Source organism: Ambystoma mexicanum, chromosome 6p (assembly GCF_040938575.1).
Source record: "Ambystoma mexicanum isolate Mex_15411 chromosome 6p, UKY_AmexF1_1, whole genome shotgun sequence".
NCBI lineage: Eukaryota > Metazoa > Chordata > Amphibia > Caudata > Ambystomatidae > Ambystoma > Ambystoma mexicanum.
Window position 1 is genome coordinate 1,434,676,356 of NC_090935.1, and position 21,139 is coordinate 1,434,697,494.

The window sequence follows — 21,139 nt, forward strand, 5'->3', positions numbered from 1 at the left end:
GTTCCAGCACCCACGCCCAGGCCCCTGCAGAAGGTACGTTTGTGTTCATTTTTTTTTATTTAAACATGTGTATGGATGCATGTATGCTTGTGTTATGAGTGAGTGTATGATGATGGATGCTTGTGTGAATGATAGTGATTGCTGTATGAATATGTGTGTGTGTTAGTTTGTTTTGGTCCGTTGAGCTGATTTTGGCAAGTGGTGGATAGAGGGGGAAGTAGGGTTGTACAACAAAGGCATTTTAAAAATGCCTAAATGCCTTTGTTGCACAGTCCACCTACCCACCTGCCAAAATCAGCTCTCCTTCTGAGGCGCTGTGTAGCCCAGGGAACAGGGATGGTATTTTTATACTGGATTTCTATCATAGATGTCCAGTCATGAATACCATGCTTTCCCCCTTGAGACCCCAATGCGTCCAATTACTCTGCATACCCACCCTCAAATACCAAAATAAAACTCACACATTCCTCAACAAAATCTTGAAAACTCCACAAACGCACCACATTCTGCAGTGTGAAACACCCACTACCCCAAACGCACCACAGAAAAACAAACCACGAACATGCAAACCACCCATGCACATGCATACACGAAACACAGCCTGACTACTACTGACCAAAACACCCCCAGCACACAAGTGACTGGTTTTTCAAAACTGAAGCTACCTACAGCACACCAAAGCTTTCTTGCGCCCTCCCTCTTGATCCCACTAATTAACCCCGAGCCCTGCTTCTTTTGCAGATCCACACAGAGCGCCTGGAGACCATGAAAATGGCAGCAGTGAACAGTATAAATCACAATAACACAACATAACATAACATTAATCGGAAAGCCAAACTGATGAGTGTTCTTATTTTGGGGTGGGGGTACATTGGTTGCAGCCATTATGGACATGTTTTTGTACAGTGGCATGGAAATTACACTGACATAATGGGGAAAACAAACATGTTGCGTGTTCTTAATTGGGAGGTACATTGACGCTGCCTGTATGGGCATTTATTTTTTACAGTGGGAGGTTATTTTTACCGGCATTATGGGGAAAGCCAATATGTTTAGTGTTCCTAGATGTGTGGTTGGGCAAAGCATTGGAATATCCAGAATTGACATGTTTTCTTAAAGTGGCATGGAATTATTACTGGAATTATGGGCAAAACCTACATGATAAAGCTCTTATTTATGTATATTGGCCTACATTGATGCAGCCAGTGTGGACATGTTTCCTTATGGTGGTGTAGCCTTTTAGTGGCATCAAAGTTAACGCTAACATGACAAGTGTTCTTAGGTGGGGACAATGCCCTGCATTGGTCCAGCTAGCACAGGTATATTTTGTTAAATTGGCGTGGCATTACAGGTAAAAACCAACATGATGATGAGTGCTCTTATATGGAGATACTGTCCCACATTGGTACAGCCAACATGGATGTGCTTTCTTATATTATTTTTATTGGCTTAATGGGAATAGCAAACATGAGTATGTTCTTATGTGGGTATTCTTGCATATTTTGGTGCACTCAATATGGACATGTTTGGCCAGAACCAGCATGAAAAGTTTTTTTTACACTTATAGAATACTGGTATATATTGTGGGCAAAGGCATCATGAAAATGCATTGAAAAGTGCTCACGTGTATTGCTGATAACCTTGCATCTATTGGGTTTTTTGATATCCTATATTTTTCAAAAAAGGCGTGCTGTAATTGGACCATTTTAACCCATTATTTACGCTCAGACACTCATGCACATTCAGGAAATATGTTTACACCCCATCCAATTACAAAATTCCCCAGCCGCCACTGAAATAATAGGTACTTTTTAAAGGGGAAACAATTTTGTGTGGCCTGTGTGTGCCGTATTCTCTTAACAAAAGACACAAACTACAAACAAGGTGGGCACACAGCAAATAGTATAGAATCTCATGGGAAATGACTCTTTTCAATTCCCCTGGCTGCCAGCATAGGGGTGGCGCGGCACAGAGGGTGCAGATGGCAGCTGCAAGGTGGCAAAGGGAGCAATCAGCCTCAGGTAAGTGGGGTAGTGTAAAGCAGGTGGAAAGAGAGACTGAACGCACCCCTTTACATTTGTTGACTCAGTCACAATTTCTGATTTTTTTTCCAATTAAAGATTGATGTTTAGTCGTTTTTTGGCCAACCTAACAGTTATGTGTAACTCCGACTGCTATAAAGGGACGTACATTTTTTTTTACAAAAAAATATGATATTCCTTACATTTCTAACATTTTTTAACATTTTTGAAACCTTTCACTTAGGAGTAGCCCTCAATTCTCAGAGCTGCCATTCACCCTTCGGAACAGGAAGCCAGAGATGAGTAGAGGAAGCGCCGTCACTGTGAGGGACTATTCGAAGCACAAAGAATTGCTTGCCAGGAGTCTGGCAAGAGTAGGTCAGTAGTCACTTATTTGTCAATCAGCCTCCCAATGTTTGACTTGAAATCATGCTGCCTAGCGGCCCCAGCTGATACAGAGGGTGACGGTGCAAACATTGTGCACCAGCCGCAAGGCCTTCTGGAGTTCGGGCCAGTGCTATCTCCAGGTAGAAGCCCTCCACCTCACTGAAATCCCAGTGCCAGCCACATGCTGTGTAGTCTATACTCGCCAATTTAGATGCAGCTTAATGAGGGTTGCAGCATCCTTGAGTAGCCACTCAGAGCCCATCAAGCCAAATGCTTCTCTGGGAGGCCGAGGAAAAACCCATCCCAAGAAAAGCTTTTGAAGAACGCAGGCAGCTCCAAAGAGAACACCAACACCTTTTTAAAGGACCCAACCCTACCTCCCAAAATGTCATCCCTGCACTGCATTACCCACAGCCTGCAACTGGCAGATCAATCCCGTTGCATTCCAGAAGGTTCTGTACTTGACAGTCAACCCAACATTCTATCAGACAATCAGTGCCGAGTCTTCAATCCACATTGGGATGACTACCACACCCCCTCATGCCCCCCCTGAAACTACTGAGACTTCTCAAACACACCTATGCAGCCTCTCTTTGCCACATAAGTATCCAGAAGTGGCCACAAGGTGATATGCCGGCACTGTACAAAAGACATTAATTCAGAAAAATACATACAATCAGTGAATAAATCCCCTAAACATGCAGTTCTGGAAAGCAGCATAGGGGTGCACTTCATTAGGGGTCACCAACATACATGAATACTACATGCGGCTTTATTGAAGAAATGCTATTATAACCGACTCTTCGTCCTTTTATTTAGATTTTGTTGCGTAGCAGAAATGTATTAATGGTTGTGTGTGAAAATCAGCCTGCTTAGAAGGACCTCCTAAAACACAGAATCCTGATAATGCTCCCTAAAGAAATTATGAAAGAGAATACCATTTATCAAAATCGTTTTATTCTTGTCAAGTTAATTTTCAAGGCTAGCACTTTAATATTCTCTTCAGATATGATTGAGAAGACACACGCACGAGTCAAAGTACACCACCGCAGGAAAAACAATGCTTCCAACGTCTTTATTAGTCTAAATGCTTCAAGCACTAGGACGGGGAAGCACTCGGAACGGCGCTTCAGTCTTCCTTAAGTCTTTCTTCTAGTGACGTGGTCATAAATGACGACTTGAATGTACAGATCCGTTTGGATGGGAGTCCGGGTTGTATTGTCGCCTGGAGACGCCTGCGAAAACAAGTACACACGTGATTGAAGGCTGCAAGCCTGCGTTTAGTTTTGATAGACATAGAAGATGCATCGTTTCCTTTAGTTTACCAACAATGTTTCTGAAAAGGAGCTGTGCACCGATATTGCAGTCAAACAGAGCCCGAAGCAGGCTGTTCCAGGGAGCACCCTGAGCAGGGGAAAGAGCAGGGGCAAGCAAGATGGAGCAGTGTGAATACTGACACGCACATTTGTACCTTTTGCTTTGCTGCTGGGGTTGGTATTTTTATTTTAAAGTGATCCGCCATACATTTCTACATCCCCATGTTCACTGGTGCAGCAGGAGGCTGACCGTCTGCGCCAATACAGCAAGACTCCTTGGAAAAACCCTCTGAAAGAGGCACGTCTGCGTGCGGTGTGATCTCTCGCTTTTAAGGGAAATCTCTCAGAAAGCCTGCATGTTTGGGATCATAGAGCCTGAGCGTGTAGTGCTGCATTATGTGGCTTTTAAATATTCTTTTACTGTATTAAAAAATTGTATGTTGAAGATAACTCTTCTCCCCAGTACCCAATGTGCATCTTGTAATATCATGTGAGCGTGTGTGCTTAGACCAATAGAAAGGATATAGTTGAAAATGTTTGATGGATCCAATGCACTCAGGTTTCTACGGGGCGCCTGGTTAATGACTTGCTCTATCCAGGTATATATGCTATAAAACAACACAATTGAGCAAGGTCATGGTGGTCAAACTAGTGACTCGAACTTGCTGCTTCTGACAGAATAACAGAATCTGGACTGACACTATTTGTTGATTTAAACAATGCTATTGCTATTTAATTAGTTTGCATTGAATGTAGTGATAAATATACACATTTGGTCATAGGAAATTCAGTTTTCAACATATACATGATATAGTACATGGGTGTATAAAATCAAATAAACAATACTTGACGATTGAATTTTAACAAATGCATTCTCTAAATCTCCTGTTTTGGAGGAAATGAGACATCACTGTTTGCAAGTGTTTCAGGTACAAAGCAGACATATAATGTGACAACAATCAAGGTTGCAAGCCAACATAGACAATACAAGTCATCCCCGACGAACGCACAGCTCCATGTCTTTGCACGCTACGATGCTGCTTGGCAGTGGTCTGCCATTTCCATTGTGAACGTCTGGACCCATGTGCAATATTATGCACTCTGTGATTTCACAGCCATTTTGAATGGAACCGTGTGGCACTTTCAACCACACACCCATTACCGTCATTGTAATTGGACACTTTGATGAAGTACGCCATTGTGACATTTGATTACAATTTCATAGGATCTCTCCCACACAAGAATTCACCTGTCCTGATAAAGGCCTACCCAACAACTGCTATACATATTTAGCTTAAGAGGCCGAAACACATTTGTGTTGACTTGTATTGTCTTTGTTGGCTTGCAACCTTGATTATTGTCACATTATATGTCTGCTTTGGACAGAGAAAGTAATGCTTCAAGCTAATATTCCAAAAATATAGAAAACAAGTTGTTTATTTGGAGAGAAAGTGTGCTTCTTTATTCAATAGTAATAGTACAGTTTATTGAAAACAATCAATAGCAAGAACTATCTACAATAGAGAGACAACCGAGCCATTTTCAGCAAATCCAGTATCCAAAACACTTTGCTTATCCTACACCTGTTTCACACCACCTTTAGTTAATGACAATGACTCGAGGTGTGTGCCTCTCCCAGCCTCATAAAATATAAAAGCTCCTTACTGTCATTCACAATATGTGTGTAGTTCTTTTGAAGGGTGCACGTGACTCCGAAATTATTCAAAAATCTACAGTTTAATCATCTGAAATCTTTTCAAACAATCTCATCAAATTACACTTTTTGGTGTCACCAAAAGGTTCATAGGAATTTGGGGGAAAGCTGAGCTGTATGCGGCGGCTGCTTCGACAGTAACTTCTTTTCTGCTACCATCAAGCCAGGACTGTGAGGGCATTGACAACTCCACCACCTGGTGTTCAGTTAACATCCTGTTGTCAGCCTGCTTCTCCGGTGTAAGCAGGATTTTCATTTTCATCGCATTGCCTGGCAACAGCAGGCAATGCTCTTGGCCACGCCCCCCTGCCTCATTCCCAACCCATCCTCAGCTTTAACATCCACCTGGGGGCGAAGTTGGGGGAAAGTTTAACTGTCTACGGCTGTCCACGGTGGGAACACGCAACCTCAGCTATGTCATCTGGTATCCTGAATACTTCCCTACAACACCCATGTCAATCATACCCTGGCACCAGCATCTACCTCAAGGTACTGGTCTCATTACTCATGACTCTATCAATATCTACGTTGTCTTCATCTCGAAAGCCCACCAGGCAATAAATCTTCTTCTGTACTGGACTTATTCTTAAGATTACAATTTAATTTTCTATGTGTTACTGAAACGTGGATCCTACCCCACAATACCACTGTTGCTGCCTCGCTTATGACATCTCTGCCCTCTTTTTGCCATGTGCGTGAGCCTCCAGTCGTGGAGGGGGCACTGGTATACTTTATCAACCCTCTTTTTCTTCCATCTCTTCCCCTGTTGATATTCCTGCCTATTCTTCCTTTGAATCCACGTACAAAATCTTCACCATACACCACGCTATTTATTTTATTATTGTCTACCGTCCTCCTGGACCACTTGGATATTTTTGTCATGATATCGACAATCTTTTATTCCATATCTTGGAGAGTCCTACTCCTCTTGTTCTACTTGGTGACTTCAATATCCATCTCTCTTCTGTTCACTCCACCTCTCCTTTTCTTTCAATTCTTGATTCTCATTTTCTTTCATCTCTTGTCAGCCCCCCTACTCACATTTCTGGCTCTACTCTTGACCTAATCTTCCTCTCATCTTTTACAGCCTCTCCTGGCTCTGCCTTACCTGTCTACGTATCAGACCACTACTTACTCTCAACGTCACCTTTCTCTTCCATTCCCCAGTGCTCTCTCCCCTCCCTCTTTCTTCTAAAACATTCTTTTGGCGCGACATGCGCTGCTTTAATCCTAGACTCTTTTCCGACACCTGTGCTGAAAGACTTTCCTCCCTCTCAGCCTTTGCCACACTCAATGCAGTTGAGGCAGCTTCTCTTCCTGTCTAGATTAACGTTATCCTTTATCTGCATTCCATCCTACCCGTAAACCTTCTCAGCCATGGCTCTCTCCCCATCTTCGCTCTTATGCAATGCATTCTCCACCGACTAGCAAGGTGGTGGCTTATATCTAAGTCTGAATCTGATCACTCTTCTTACTTCTCCTATCATAGTCTTTAGGATGAGTGTTTACTTTCTGCTAAGCGCTCCTACTTTTCTTATCTTCTTCATTCCCAATCTGCCCATCCTAGGTGTCTTTTCCAAACTCTTGCTCATCTTCTCTCTCTTCCTACTCCTGATCACTCCTTCAACTCAACTGCCTCTCCTCTTGCCTTTGCCCAATTCTTCTCATCAAAGCTACTCTCCCTTCATCAGGACATTGACATTTCTTGTTCCCTAGGCTCCTCACCGCCCTCTTTTTCTACCCCTACGGTCTTCATTTCTCAGTTCACTCCTATTTCTAATGCTGATGTTCTGTCTCTTCTCAATAACGCTCATCCCACTACTGCTCCCACTGACCTAATTCCCACTGTCCTCATACCTAAAGTCTACCCACTCTTAATAGCTTATCTTGTCCCCTTCTTTAATACTTGTCTTGAAACAGCTGTTTTCTTTGCTTCTTTCAAACACGCAACTAATATTCCTATCTTGAAAAAACCCACAGCTAATCCCCTGATTGTTTCAAATTTCCGGCCTATTTCTCTATTAGCGTATCTTTCCAAGTTCCTTGACACTATTACTGCCTGTCTCACCGCTATTAAATCACGGATGTCCTCTCACTTCCTCACTCTTAACTCAGGGAAAACTGAGGTCTTGTTTTTTCCGGCTAACACTCTTCTCCTCTTCATCCTTCACCCCCATTCTTATCTTTTCCTCCTTCTAGTCTTTCAATTTCCACTTTTGCCTGTAATCCTGGTCTTCACTTTGACTCTAAACTTTCTGTCATGCATTCTGCATGGCGGCGCCTATGGGACTCATGGAGACGCCATTAGAAGGTGCCTTCACGTCGGCGGCCGTCCAGAATTATCGGTCTAGTGTTTATTACCCAAGATGGCCGCCGCCTCTCCTAATGCCGGCTCAGTGCAGCGATCCTTGCGTTGCACCTTCACTGTTCTCTAGGAAGGTAACGCTGTTAGTGTGTGTCCTTCGCCTCCTTCTGCCTTCCTCGTTTTATTGTTCTTTCCTCGGAGTTCTTTGTGTTCTGTGTTTGTCCTGTCTATCCTTCCTACCTTTCCCTTTTCGCTCTTCCTCCCCTTCCTTCTAAATTACCCTTGACAGTCTGGTTCATCTTTCTTTTGGACCCTTCCTTTCCTTTTTCCTTCTCCAATTCCTTCTTTCTTTCCCTCTTTCCATTTGCACTCCTCTATTCCCCTCTGGACTTGTTTTTGCCCTTCTTACCTTTGTTCTCTCAGTGCCATCTCTTTGGATATTCCCTTTCAGCATCATCTTCGGCTGCAGCAGTTGTTCGGGACGACTTCATCCTCACAGAGCTCATTCATCGCAATATTCTTCCTGCCATCATCCACCTGCACCCGATTGCCGTCAGAACTGCTCAGCCATGGATTATTAGCATACCAGTCTCACCACATTCCAAGAGTATCCCGTTTGCAGGGTTTTTTCTGCTGTTGAGGCTTTTTCCCTGCCCAGGAGCCGGCTCCCGGGAGTCCCCACTGCTCGGTTCCCCAAGTACCCAACAGCGTGGCAACCCAGGGAGCTCGTCCCTATTTACACGAAAAGAAAAAGACCAAGACAAAGGAACGGATTTGAGCACGCCAAGGAAAGAGGACGGAGCCTCTGGACAGCCTAACTGGCAATTCAGGTGAGGAGGAAGGGAGGGAGACAATCGTAGATTGTGACACTTTCTTTCTCTCACCATATTTCTCTCAGCTCTCGTTCCTGTTGCTTGCACCTTCATAATATACGGAAAGCTCACCCTTTCCTCACTTCCGAGGCACCTAAACTTCTAATATCCTAACTGATCTTCTTGCTGCTTTTCTATTGGTTCCACTACTCTATTTGGGCTCCCAAGTTCTCATCTTGCCCCTCTCAAATCAGTCTTTAATTCTTCTATTTGTTTATTATGTCTTCTCCCCTATCGTGGCTCTATTTTGTCCTCTCTTCCGACACTTGGCTGGGCTCCCTTTCCACTCACAAATCAAATTTCACTTTCTCTGCCTCGTCTTCAAATCTCTATATGCACTTGCCCCTAGATACCTTGCTGTCCTTGTATCCTTCTATAGTCCTACTCGTTCTCTTCGGTCTTCTTCTCTTTTCAGACTCGTGGTCCTTCGTCCTCCATGTGCTCAATCTCACTTTCATTCTTTTCAACTTCTTGCTCCTCTTCATTGGAATGATCTTCCTCTCTCACTTTGCTCTATTACCTCCTACTCTCTGTTTCGTGCTTACCTGAAAAAGTATCTTCTTCAATATCCCTGCTTGGACGTGGCCTGCACTTGACAACTTAATTGTTTAAGCACTTTTATTGTACTGCACTTTCTTTTATAATGTACAGCGCTTTGGATTAAGGTGCTTTACAAACTACAAATAAAATAGAAAATACAAATTTATTCCATGCTTCCTCAATGCTTATTTTCCAAAATAAGTATTATCTTGTAGATTCATCTGAACTTCCCCAATCATGTGTTCTGATATATATCTGGGTCTATTGTTGCCCAGCCATGGCAATTATAGTCTTTATTCTAATGAAGTAAAGAGCATGTAAGCTCTCATCGCGTTCTGTGAACCGCGTGTCGTTGGCGTTCTCCTGACTGCAAACTAAGAATGCATAAAACATTTGCAGGAATTTGTACCAATTAATGTACAGGGGAAACTGACTGGCTGAAGAGTTGCAGCATTTTGTCAAGGCAGATTGGCCAAAACATCCCATGAGAGCCCTGTGATGGCATGAAATAAGAACAGACACAAGGCACGTTGATCCAACGACTAAGCAGAATCGCCAAGTCATTCCAGCCACCATTTGGCAGATTGGGGAAGATCGCTTTCTTCAGAGCCCATCTGCTCGAACAATAGCGACTCTTGGTGTTAACTCGCCACTACCCTCTTTCTCCTTTTCCCATAACCTATCCTTTCTTGCTGGTGTTGCTCTCTTGTCCTCTAGACTCAAATATCTGTATTCTTCACTGTAAAGAGCACCAACAACATCAGTGTCCATATGAATATCAGGGCTCGGAAAAAGGTTGGCAAGAACGACCACAGTATTCTAGCATTGGGAGATGATTCGGCTTAAGCAGCTTCAAAATCTAGAGACTATTCAAAGTCACTTCTGCTAGTGCTTTAACCCCTTCAGTGCTGGGGCGTATCGGTACCCCTGTGCTAGAGGCTTCTTTAGAGAGCGCATGAAAACCCGGTGGAATTCAAGGCATATTATTTCTTCATTAATGCGCTTCTAGAACTCTTAATGCCAATCTAAAAGTACGACACACTCAGGGGTTAAACCTGAAATTGGGACTAAAGCTGGCGAGAATACAACATTGCTCTCCTTGATCTATTTCATGAATAGGTTTAAGATGAAAAATATTGATTTCTGTGCTAGCTCTGTTCTTGGCTACAGTAAATCTAGGCAATAAGTAATCCAGCTTTCAATGCAAAATTGAGATGCAAGATCGGACTGCATTCATAAAGTGCACGTTTAAATTCTTATTTGTTCAAGCCATTAGTTTCGCTTAGCCGTGTGAACAAGTGTTTGGCAGTAGCTTGTTCATATGTCATGTATTTTAAACTAGTTGTACACATGATGTGCACAAACGTGATCAGTCAACATATTTCAAACCACCATTGATTTAGCAGAACCTGCAAACAAAGATTAAGAAAGATTTACAGCACGTGGTCAGGCATTCAAAGGAGCACAGGATCTGGTACCCAGAAATGGATAGGAGAAATAAAGGGACTTTGCCTTTCCAGTGCAATCAGTTATTAATACACCTCTATTATACTTTTAGATCATTTTTTTTACTTTAAGAAAGCCAACATGGCTTTTTCAGAATTGCATTTTGTAAGCAAGGTGACAATGCACGCTTGCTCCGTGCCAGGCAAGGATGCATTAATGGTGTGTGTGGGTTCCACCATATTAGAAAAGAGAACAGTTGGGTAGTGCTCATCTCACATGATGGCATACGACATGCATGTGAACACGCCAGAGATGTGGCTGAAATAAATCACAAGAACTCCCCCATCTCAATTCCTTCAAACAATGTGACAAGGCCAGTGTTCTGCCCTTGTTAAGAGGGGGGAGGCTCACCACATAGCAGTCAAGGGCTAGTCTTACCCTAAGGGGAAAAGCAACAGGGGGTGACCCAACTCTTGGCCCCCTCCCTTGTGCCAATGTATACGTTGGCAGTAGATCTTTGTCTCGCACTATTCCTCTACCCCAAAAGGCTTGCCAAACCCAGTGTGAAGCATCGGTTACCAGCAGCCGAGAGCCTGCGACCCGATGATCTGACAGAAGCCCATCCCTTGCCTGAATTGCATTACCGGCAGAGATGGAGCAGAGAACAGGAGGAACCGCTACAAGGCCTATAGGCAGGCTGCGTAGCACTGCCGAGGAGCAGCGGCGAGCCTCAGCAGCCAGAGGCCACCACCCCAAACAGCCAAGACCCTTTGGAGGGATTCAAGCTCTCTTCATACCAGGACTTACCCATGGGGCTGTTGGAACAAGGTCCCATGGCACACACTTGAACATTGCCTGTACCAGGCCGCCATTATCTGAGTTCCGCACAGAGAAAGTAGGCAGGGCTTACCCCTCTATTTAATGCCTTTTTCAAATGTAATACCTTCAGTGCATGGCTTAGCCCCTTGTAAAGACTTTCCCGTTGCAGATACACCTCCTAGCAAAGGAAGATGGAACAGGATTGCCTAGCGACAGCTGGCCAATCAGACCAGAGGGAGGGACAACTAAGCAGGGCACAGGGATCAGGAAGTGTGGGTAGTTATCCTGGTGAGGTCAGCAGCGGAGGTGGACCAGGGAGGATGGGAATAGTAGTGAAAGCAGGGTAGAAGTAGCCGAAGGAGAGGTGTACTAGTGGGTATAGGAGTAGTATTGGGAGGAGTATTGGAAGGATGAGGTGTAGTAGTAGTGGGAGGAGGAGAAGTAGAAGGAAAAGGAGGAGTGTGGGGGGGAGTAATAGTGTGTGGGAGTAGTAGTAGTAGAGAGGAAGGCATGGTAGTAATAGAGTGGGAGGAGGGAGAGGAGATTAAACATCAAAAGATGGAGGCAGGAGAGAACAGAAGTGAAACACTGAAAGGTCAGAATGTTGGTCGGGAGGAGTCAGGGGGAGGAAGTAGGTAGAGTACAAGGCTAAGATGACGTCGGGCATTAGTGAAATCGGCTGAAACCTACCGTTCAATTATAAGGCACACCCTAATCCCCATTAGATCACTAACCTTGGTGAGAGTAAGGAATAGTAGAAGGTCCCTGAGGGAGTCAGTGAGCCTGCATTTAGAGGAATCATTGGTAGGCTCAATCAGTTACCAGCCAGTAGGGGTTACCAATTAATAGCACTTACCTGATGGTACAGATATGCCTGGATTAGGGAGTAGACCCTACTGGAGATGAGAGAGGCAGGGATGGCTCTAGCGCCACCTCCCAAACCCTTTCTCCAGCCAGTGTCTTGGGTTGAACCATCTGCCTATCTATGGCCATAGAATATTCATTCAACAGTTGAAAGACATTAGGCTGTACTTCAGTAAAAATCCTTGGAACTTCCTGGTGAGTCCATGAATTAGTAAGACCATTATGGAAAAATGACTACTTGTTACAGATGCTGGGGTGGCTCATCCACAATGGGTGAGGGGGTGCTGACCCGCCTTAACCTTCACCAATCTTGGCGAAGCTGGGACAGCCCAGGAGCACTCCTGAGCTGGCTTAAACTATCAAATGGAAACACTGATACCCATTGGCAGCGATGTTCGCAAGCACACACATGCCCAACAGGCCATACAAGGCTGGGGGCTTGATTCCCCAGCTTTGCATAGCTCTTTGAGGATGCAGGCTCATGTGCCTGCCCACACATACAAATGGGATGGGGTGCCATGTAATCACCACACCAGCTCCTGCGCACATGTGCAAGAACCAGGTAGCAAACGCTTCTTGTTGCTGTTCATGCTGCGCAGGAGCAGGGGGCTTTCGTGGAGGTGATGAGCTGAGCAAAGTACAGACTGGAGCTGCGTGCAGGTAAGCATTTTTTCATTCATTATGATTATTAATGTGTGTGTGTGTGGTGTGAGTGTATGAGTGTGCATGCAAATGCTGTGTGTGAATGAGTGAGTGAATGTTGTGTGCACGTGTTTGTGCTGTGTCAGGGAGCTGATTTTAAATCGGCTACCCAGTGCAGCTTGATTTTGGTAGGTGGGGGGGTCACAGGAACAACAGCAGTTTTACTGTGGATCTATTATAGATTCTCAGTAAAAATGCTGCTGATTTATTTTAAAAATGAAGATGTATTATTACATGGCTAGACTAGCCATTTCATACTGTGGCATGACATTCCGTTTCCTGGGCATCTATGATAAAGTTAAGTGTTATACCGTGGCTAGACTGGCATTTTGGTGCAGCCAGTCTTGGTACTCTTTCTGTGACATGGCAAGGTTTACTGGGCATCTATGATAAAGCAAGAATGATGTGGACACGTGGTTAGACTGGCATTGTGGGGCAGCCAGTTTCAACATGTTTTCATATTGTGGCACAGCATTTTTAAAAGCAAAGCCAGCAGGAGCATGTAACTACTGGAGGATACTGGCATATATTGGTACAATCAGCATGGACATGTTTTCTTATAGTATCATTGCTGGCATTGTGCGCAAAGCAAACATGAGTATGTTAGTATATGGGAATGCTGGCTTATATTGGTGCAGCCAGCATGGAAATGCATGGGCACAGTCAGAGTGAAAAGGTTTTCATACTGGCATACATTGTGGACAAAGGCAGCATGAAAATGCGTTATCAAATGCTCCTGTGCACCATTGGTGACTTGCATCTATTGCATTTTTGAATTAGGGTTACCCTACAAAACCAATTACAAACTGTCTGGCATTTTACCCAATTTTTCACTGAAAGTGTGCTGTATAATACACCATTTGAATCCATTATTAAAAAACTGTTCCCTGGGGAGGGGCTTTGTTGGGGGGCAAGAACACTCCGAATCCCTCTTGGTCGAACTGGCATATTTGTGGGAAATATTTACGCCCCTCCAATGAAAATATTCACTAGCCGCCACTGGACAGATGATCTGCGGGAAGGCATACAATGACCATATTGCAATCTCTGCAGTTCTCTTTCCACAGAAGGAAAAACTATTTGCTTAAATATCTTTAGCAGAACAAATCCCATTCTACTTTTTGCTAGCTAATATCTAACACCTGTAGACTTGGCCCATTGAAGATTTGAGGACCTAATATTACAGGCGAGTGTTCCTTATTTCGGGCCACTACAGAGAAGGTCGCCCGTGAATGGTGAAACAACAAAAGACAACATGACAGCATATTCTGCCGGATTGATTTGCCTTGAAAATCGCCCTTGTAACGTACACGTACAGTGTTTGCATGAACAAGGGAAGAATGGGGACCCTTGCGCGAACTGAAAAGACAGCCATGGGCAGATGTGGAGAATCAGCCTAAAGGCACCATCTTAGATGTCTTTTGTGCATCAGTGTGCCACATGGACAACTTGCGAAAGGTTCCTACTTCACGACCTACCCAGGTGTACAGATGAAAAGCCCTATAGATGTTAAGTTACCACTGTCCTATTTAGGAGTTTGGGAGCAGCAGTTCCCTGTGCATGGTCCTCCTGTCCTTTCTGATTTCCTGGAGGCTGATTTCCAGGTTCGAGAGCTGCCTTTTGGTCATAATCGACACATGGAACACTTCTTTGGAATTAACAGCCATCGCTATTGCTCTGGATGGGCCTACATCTCCACCCACACCTTAAAGGCGCAGGCTTGCATGCATTGTTGGTGATGTTGCATGGAGCGGGCAGCTGCACCACATTTAAAGCACCCTCTATTTACCACTGGCAGTGGGGATGAACCATATTGATACTGAGATCATTCCAACACAGCTTGCTGCTGCGCATGTGTACCCAGTGGCGCGATCCGTGCATCCGGGCCCACTCAGCATTTACACAACCTTGGATCATGCACAGCTGCATATAATTCTCTGACCAAAAGCAGTCATGTAATCAGCCCACATATCAGGAAGCACATCTCTGAGGGCTGCTCATAGATTTCATCACTGGGGAAAGCTAGTGCTGAGTTAGGCAGGGGAAGGGGTAGAGCTGCTTCCTGAGTGTACTATTCAACAAAAGGAGGGTGTTCCCAAAAAGGCGGCCATCTTGCATGCTGCCAGGGATCTGTCCGGGACAAGGAGAGAAGTAGCACTAGAAAGTTAATAAAAATCTTCTTGCCTCACCATCGAGTAGTTCTCAGTATTTACTTCTGTCATTATATCCCCCCTCAGTCGTTTTCGCAAAAAGTATTTCCAAATTATTCATAATTCTTATTAGTTCCCGGGTGAGGGGAGCCAGCCATCTTCCCTCACCCTCCGTCCCCCCCTTTTTTTCTCCCCCTCCCCCCTACTTACCTTATTTTGGCGGCGGCGGCAGCAGCATCCACTCCTACGCCTCACCTCCCACAGGCCGCCATGGAAAGGGAAGAGGGGCTCCGTATGGAGCCCCGCCTTCCTTTCACATGACGGCCATCTAGGAAAAGGATTTTCCTTCTTACAGCGGGATGCTGCATGCGTCCCATTGTAGGAAGGAAAATCCTTTTTTTTTAGCACCCCGAGTTACCACTTTGGCAACCAAGGGTGCTAATGGCCTTCATCCCCCATTCCAGCCCCTGGGATGGGAGCTAACGGCTCAGAGCCCTCGTTATCCGCCCTCGCTTCGCTTGGGCCAATAACTTGGCCTTCCGGGCCATTACCCCTCGTTCCAGCTCCTGGAACGGGGATGAACGCCACTGTCCTTCTCAATACCGGGACCAGTCTCTAAGCGCAGCACCAGGCTACGAAAATGCATTGCTCTCGGCACAATATGTTCTCAATACCCCTCTCACAGTAGGGCATCTTTCACACAGACTTCTCGGAGGATAGATGTGTCTTTTAGGCGTCTAAACCTCCCTTTCAGCTTCTAGACACTTTCTAAAACTTCAATGCCCCTCTCAGGTTCTAAGCCCTTTTCACGGTTCTCAGCACCTCTTAGATTCTAGGCGATGTTTAGAGTTCCCAGGACTGTTCGGAATCTGCGTGCTTGTCATGGTTTCTTGGCAAGGGAAGGTCAGGTGACATACATCACGTTGCACATCTTTGATTAGTTGGTTATTCTTTATTTGAGAAAGCCAATGTCGATTAAGCAACACTTTCTGATAACTCCCAGTTTTGTTTTCCTGGGTAATGCTCGCTTTGTCACACAACGTACCTCTAACATATCTGCTCAGAGGGTCAGTGAATAATCTAATTATTCACTGTGAAACGTACAAAGAGTTCAGTATCTCTAAAATTGTCAAACAATGAGAAAATAATGGAATTGAATATTTGTACCAGCAATCCAAAAGAAAAACACATTTTAACCAAAAAACATAAACGTCAACTTGGACAGAAAATACTAACTCTGTCAAGGACGAATTCACATAATCAATTTCTTGCTTTGGAAAAGAAACTGAATAGCAGTGGACCTGTGGGAACTGGTAGCTGTGGGAACTGGATTGCAGTGGGTCTGTGGGAACTAGATTGCAGTGGGTCTGTGGGAACTGAATTGCAGTGGGCTTGTGGGAACTGGTAACAGTGGGTATCTGGGAACTGAATCACAGTGGGCCTGTGGGAACTGAATGGCAGTGGGCCTGTGGAAACTGGTAGCAGTGGGCCTGTGAGAACTGGATCGCAGCAGGCTTGTGGTAACTGTTCTCAGTGGGCCTCTGGCAATTGGATCGCAGTGTGCCTGTTGGAACTGGATTGCAGTGGTCCTCTGGGAACTGATCGAAGTGGGCCTGTGGGAAATTAATCGCAGTGGGCCTATGGGAAGTGGTCGAAGTCGGCCTGTGAAAAATGAATCGCAGTGGGCCTATGGGAAGTGGTCGAAGTCGGCCTGTGAAAAATGAATCACAGTGGGCCTGTGGAAACTGTTAGCAGTTGATGCCTTGGAAATCTTAACCAACCTTATACTTCATGGCAACGGATTTACTTGTCAAAATGGAGCAACTCCAATATGTCCAACGCATAAAACTGTACATGGGTGCAGTCTGTGACGGGAGCAAACTAGATTTCCTCAGTTTCCCTCAGGTCTGGGGAGTTAAAGAAAATGCGATATACTCCTGCCATGACGACATGACAGTGAAATAGGAGTTTCATGTCGAACTAGCGTGACACAACACACGGTTATGCTATTTTCAAACCAATGTATCAGTTAATGGCACCACACCGGAGTTCGAAGGAGAGGTTGATTTTTTTTGTCGTAGGCCGTTAACAGCTCTGTCCTGAATTATGGCACGCTGCTAATAATCTCCATTACAAGTAGGTCAGGGCATTTCAATACACCATTGTACCCGCCTGAACATGACTTCATCTCCATCGTTTAATCAGCTCCTTTTAAAAAGGAGCACCCGGGGCATACCATCTGTTGAGCATAAGTAACGGTGGCAGACTGTTTCCCTGGCACTTCATGCCCCCGGCCTTTGATTGAAATCTGCCATTCTCGTCATCAAATGTTATCATCTTACGCAGTATCACAAAGGCACGATTTATATCATCGATAACGATATTCCTATTCATTATCCTCTATAAGGCAGAAGGTACATGACTGGCAGTGCCATTCTAAGAGCTCCACATACCTTCTACAGTCGTGCAGGCTCGTTCTGAGGGAGATTTACAGAGTGGTCTTATCTGAAAGCTCTTTGCTACGGAAGATTCCACGCTTCCCGCCACAGAGCAGAAGGACACCGCGCGTATGGGGACACCGGGTACACATGTGGACCCCCCTGTGCAGGGAAATGGAAAGTGTACCAAAAAAGTAGTGGAACTGTGACTCCGGCGGGGGGCAGGGGGGAGCGCAGAGTAGGAAGGAAGGGAGCAACGTGCAACACATTCTTCAACGGTGGCAGTCATGCTGGTGGACAGCCAATTGATTTGAAACGGATATCCGTTTGGCTGTAACTGATATCCGGTGGTAAAATGGAGAAGTGTGCTTCAACTTCACAGAGAACAGTTCCCGAATGGCAGAAATGGTTGCAAAAAGTAGTGGAGCTGTTAATGGTAAAAAAATAAAAGTAGTGGAACACCACTGCAGACCGTTCCCGCTCAATTCGACCACTGATTCTTGCAGATTAGGCCCGGTTTTGTCACGCCACAAAAGCGCACACTCAATCTGCAACTATAACCGACAGAAGGTGAAGAAATTGTGGTTGCATTGCAACAATGGCCACCTCCATTGCAAATCTCCACATTACAGGCATTGAGCTTGTTATGTAACGTGAAAAAGCTTTTACACTGCATTGATCATCGCCATAGGGGTCTTACGGCACCAACGGTTGTCCAGAGAGTGGCATGTGGTGCCCACGCCCCAGGAGAACCAGACCACCCTGTGAGGTGGAAAGGAATTGAGGAACGGTGGTGCTGTATCTGGATTTGCCTCATATATACAGTGAAGGGGCCAGTAACTCAGCAATGACTAATATCACCAGATCTGCCATGTTCTGATATGGATCAGAATGGGGCGTAAATAGCCTGACCATCGGTCACAGAATCGGCCAGGATATTTCATATGGCCAATTGGCAGGGTTCAGAAAGATGCTAGCCCTGGAAAACGTACATATAACATAACTCCCTTCCAAAGCAAGCTTTGCCAAGTGGTGTTACCCGTGGAGCAGGTAACTGTGCCCGTGATAGCAAAACAAGTTTCTGGCTTTGACCCCTGTTGGCTTATCGTCAGGTGAACATCTTTGCTGATTCATTTGCTGTTGGTAGGTGTTGATTTGGTTTGGAATAAACTGAAGAAAAACAGATGTGGCGAGGACATTCTCAGAAAGCAGGAATAACTTGCATGGCTTGCATTTGTTTTCCAAGGTTTGTCCAAAGACGCTTCCTAACAAACACGGCCTGCTCCATAGATGTTGTAGTGCTGGCAGTGGTCATGATCAACTGATTTCACGATGATGAAAGTTTGAGCAGATACCCATCCTGTCCGCCGGAGATCATTACCAGTCAATCATGCTTTTTTAGTACTCCTATAGTGCAATCTCCATGTATCCCGCCAAAATGTGCATTTGTGTGATGTGCATGGCGGGGAACCAGTGACCACTTTTGCGGCATGCCCGTAGATTATTGTGAAGTAATTTATTTGGGGCCGGGGAGGTTCTAGGCAATGCAGCCATCTTCCACCGTAACAGTTTTGCCAAAGCAGACTACGAGTAGCACTGCGATCCACTACCAATCAAAGACCATAAGCAATGGGGTTCATCTAAACTTTGCTCGGCCAGTGTGATTGGTTACTGATGGCACTGGGCAGACAGTAAGCAAGGGTGCTGCTCCTGGAAAGGTTACTGCTTCCCTTTGAGCCATTTTCCCAAATCCACGCCAGAACCTTTCACCCATTATGAGCGCTCCAAAGCCAAATACACGTCGCGTGTACACTGTGTCAAAGCAATAAAATAAGAAATACAAATAAAATAACTCTTATGCTCTAACACAACCTTTTCTTTTGTCCCTCATGTCTCTCCACCATGGCAATTCAATGTTGCATGAGTGAAGCCGGCGTTCCCTTCCTTGGCTCGCATTGGCACGCTTCCATAGGGATCCCAATTGTCCAGTGGTGCATGTTCTGATTCAGAACTATCATCAATGGGGTTGAGGATAGTAACGGGGATGGGCCTAGTTTGAAATTGCTGCACTCCATCTTTCTAGGCAGACATGAGCAAACAAGGTCTAACTGTGGCTCTGGTCAGTTTCAACAGGGAACAATCGTTCAATTGAGTAGCATGGAAATATCTCACCTACATAGATTGCTGAACGCCTCCATGCGTGCCGCCCTGTTGCATGAGTGAAGGTACATGGTTTGCTCCCTGGGGGCTTCACTCTGGATAGAGGACCTCGCCAGGGCTGCCCCTTATCTATTCAATCTTGCCATTGAACCCCTACCTATAGTGATCCGTTGCAATGACGGTATTGCCTGGATTGACTATAAAGTTTATATTTCTATGGTACTGCTCTGTACGGATGACAACTTTCCTCACCGAACACATCCACTCTGGCATTATTGCAATTATTGGGTGAGTTCAGGGTCACACGACTAAAGTCTTCCTAAATTCTCTCTTCTGTCATAGAGCTCGGTTTGGCAGCCTGGATATCAAGTGGTCTGGAGGAGGTTTTATGTACCTGGGCATGTCAAGGTGTCCAGGGATACAATGGGCATTATGCAGACTAATGCTGCAGTGGTTAACAAAATGTCTTGTGGGGAAAGGTGAACTCTATTAAGATGCTTCTTATGATATGATATTTTATTTGTATTGCGCTTGTACACAAGTGTTTCAGACCGCGGCAAGGCAAGGGAGGGGCACAAGGGAGAACAAAAAAACAATGCTCTTACTAGGCCCAGTGACATTGAGAATGCATAAGTCATGGGAAAAGTAAAGGGGGAAAAGTGCATGGAAGGGGGAGAAGTGGAAAGGGCAGAGCAAAGGAAAACAGATAAATAATAAAATAAATAAATAAAAAAGGCAACTCTCCAAAGGGTGTTATAAGTTTTAATTATGGCAGTGTTTGCCATATCTAGAAAGTCCCTCAAATTGATTGTGGTGTTATTTAAGATATGTCCTTGGGACAGGAAAACTAAGGACAGTATTACTATGCAGATCCTACAGAAGAATGTTGATAAAGGTGGCTTTGCTCATCATTCCATGGGACGTCACCAAAGAGCATTTTCCTTGAGGAGCCTCCGGGGTGTATTGCAGCAGCTGATGGAAGGGACATTGGTCCAAAACAAAGCACGACTCAATGGCCCCTACTAGATTAGAGATCTTTTTGACTTTGGCTAAATTAAACACTAAACACATTCCATTGCCTTCAGACAGCCATGTAATGATCATTGCAGAATTGCGGTTTTAGATATGGATGAGAATTATTTGCTTTACGGGGAGGTGTCACTATGCTGTAACCCCACCTTGAAGTTGCCTGGTCAAAACTCTGCTGGAAGTCCTGGAGAGAGGTGGCCATCCTCAAAAGGAGTGGCGTTGGTGTTTATGGGCCTTTTAGTACTTACGTTTAAATACTGTGAAATTGACTGGCAAAGGGACCTAGTTGCGCTATTGGGCACATTATTCACGGAAAAGAGAATTTGGCATGCAAATCAGCGATGGAACGTGGTTGGGGTATGCTCAACTGCCAAAT

At 44.9% G+C, this 21,139-nt stretch overlaps 1 protein-coding gene across 2 annotated transcripts in view; it reads right to left on the reverse strand.

The window, feature by feature from the left end:
• Positions 1–3,343: 3,343 nt before the first annotated feature.
• The window catches only part of CFAP299 (cilia and flagella associated protein 299), a 2,370,083-nt gene continuing 2,352,287 nt past the window's right edge, over positions 3,344–21,139 (reverse strand). For both annotated transcript variants that reach the window (XM_069626159.1, XM_069626160.1), the window contains one exon: positions 3,344–3,643. In XM_069626159.1, coding sequence (XP_069482260.1) covers positions 3,548–3,643 — 96 coding nt within the window. In that variant the 3' untranslated portion in view covers positions 3,344–3,547. The remainder of the gene's footprint in view (positions 3,644–21,139) is intronic.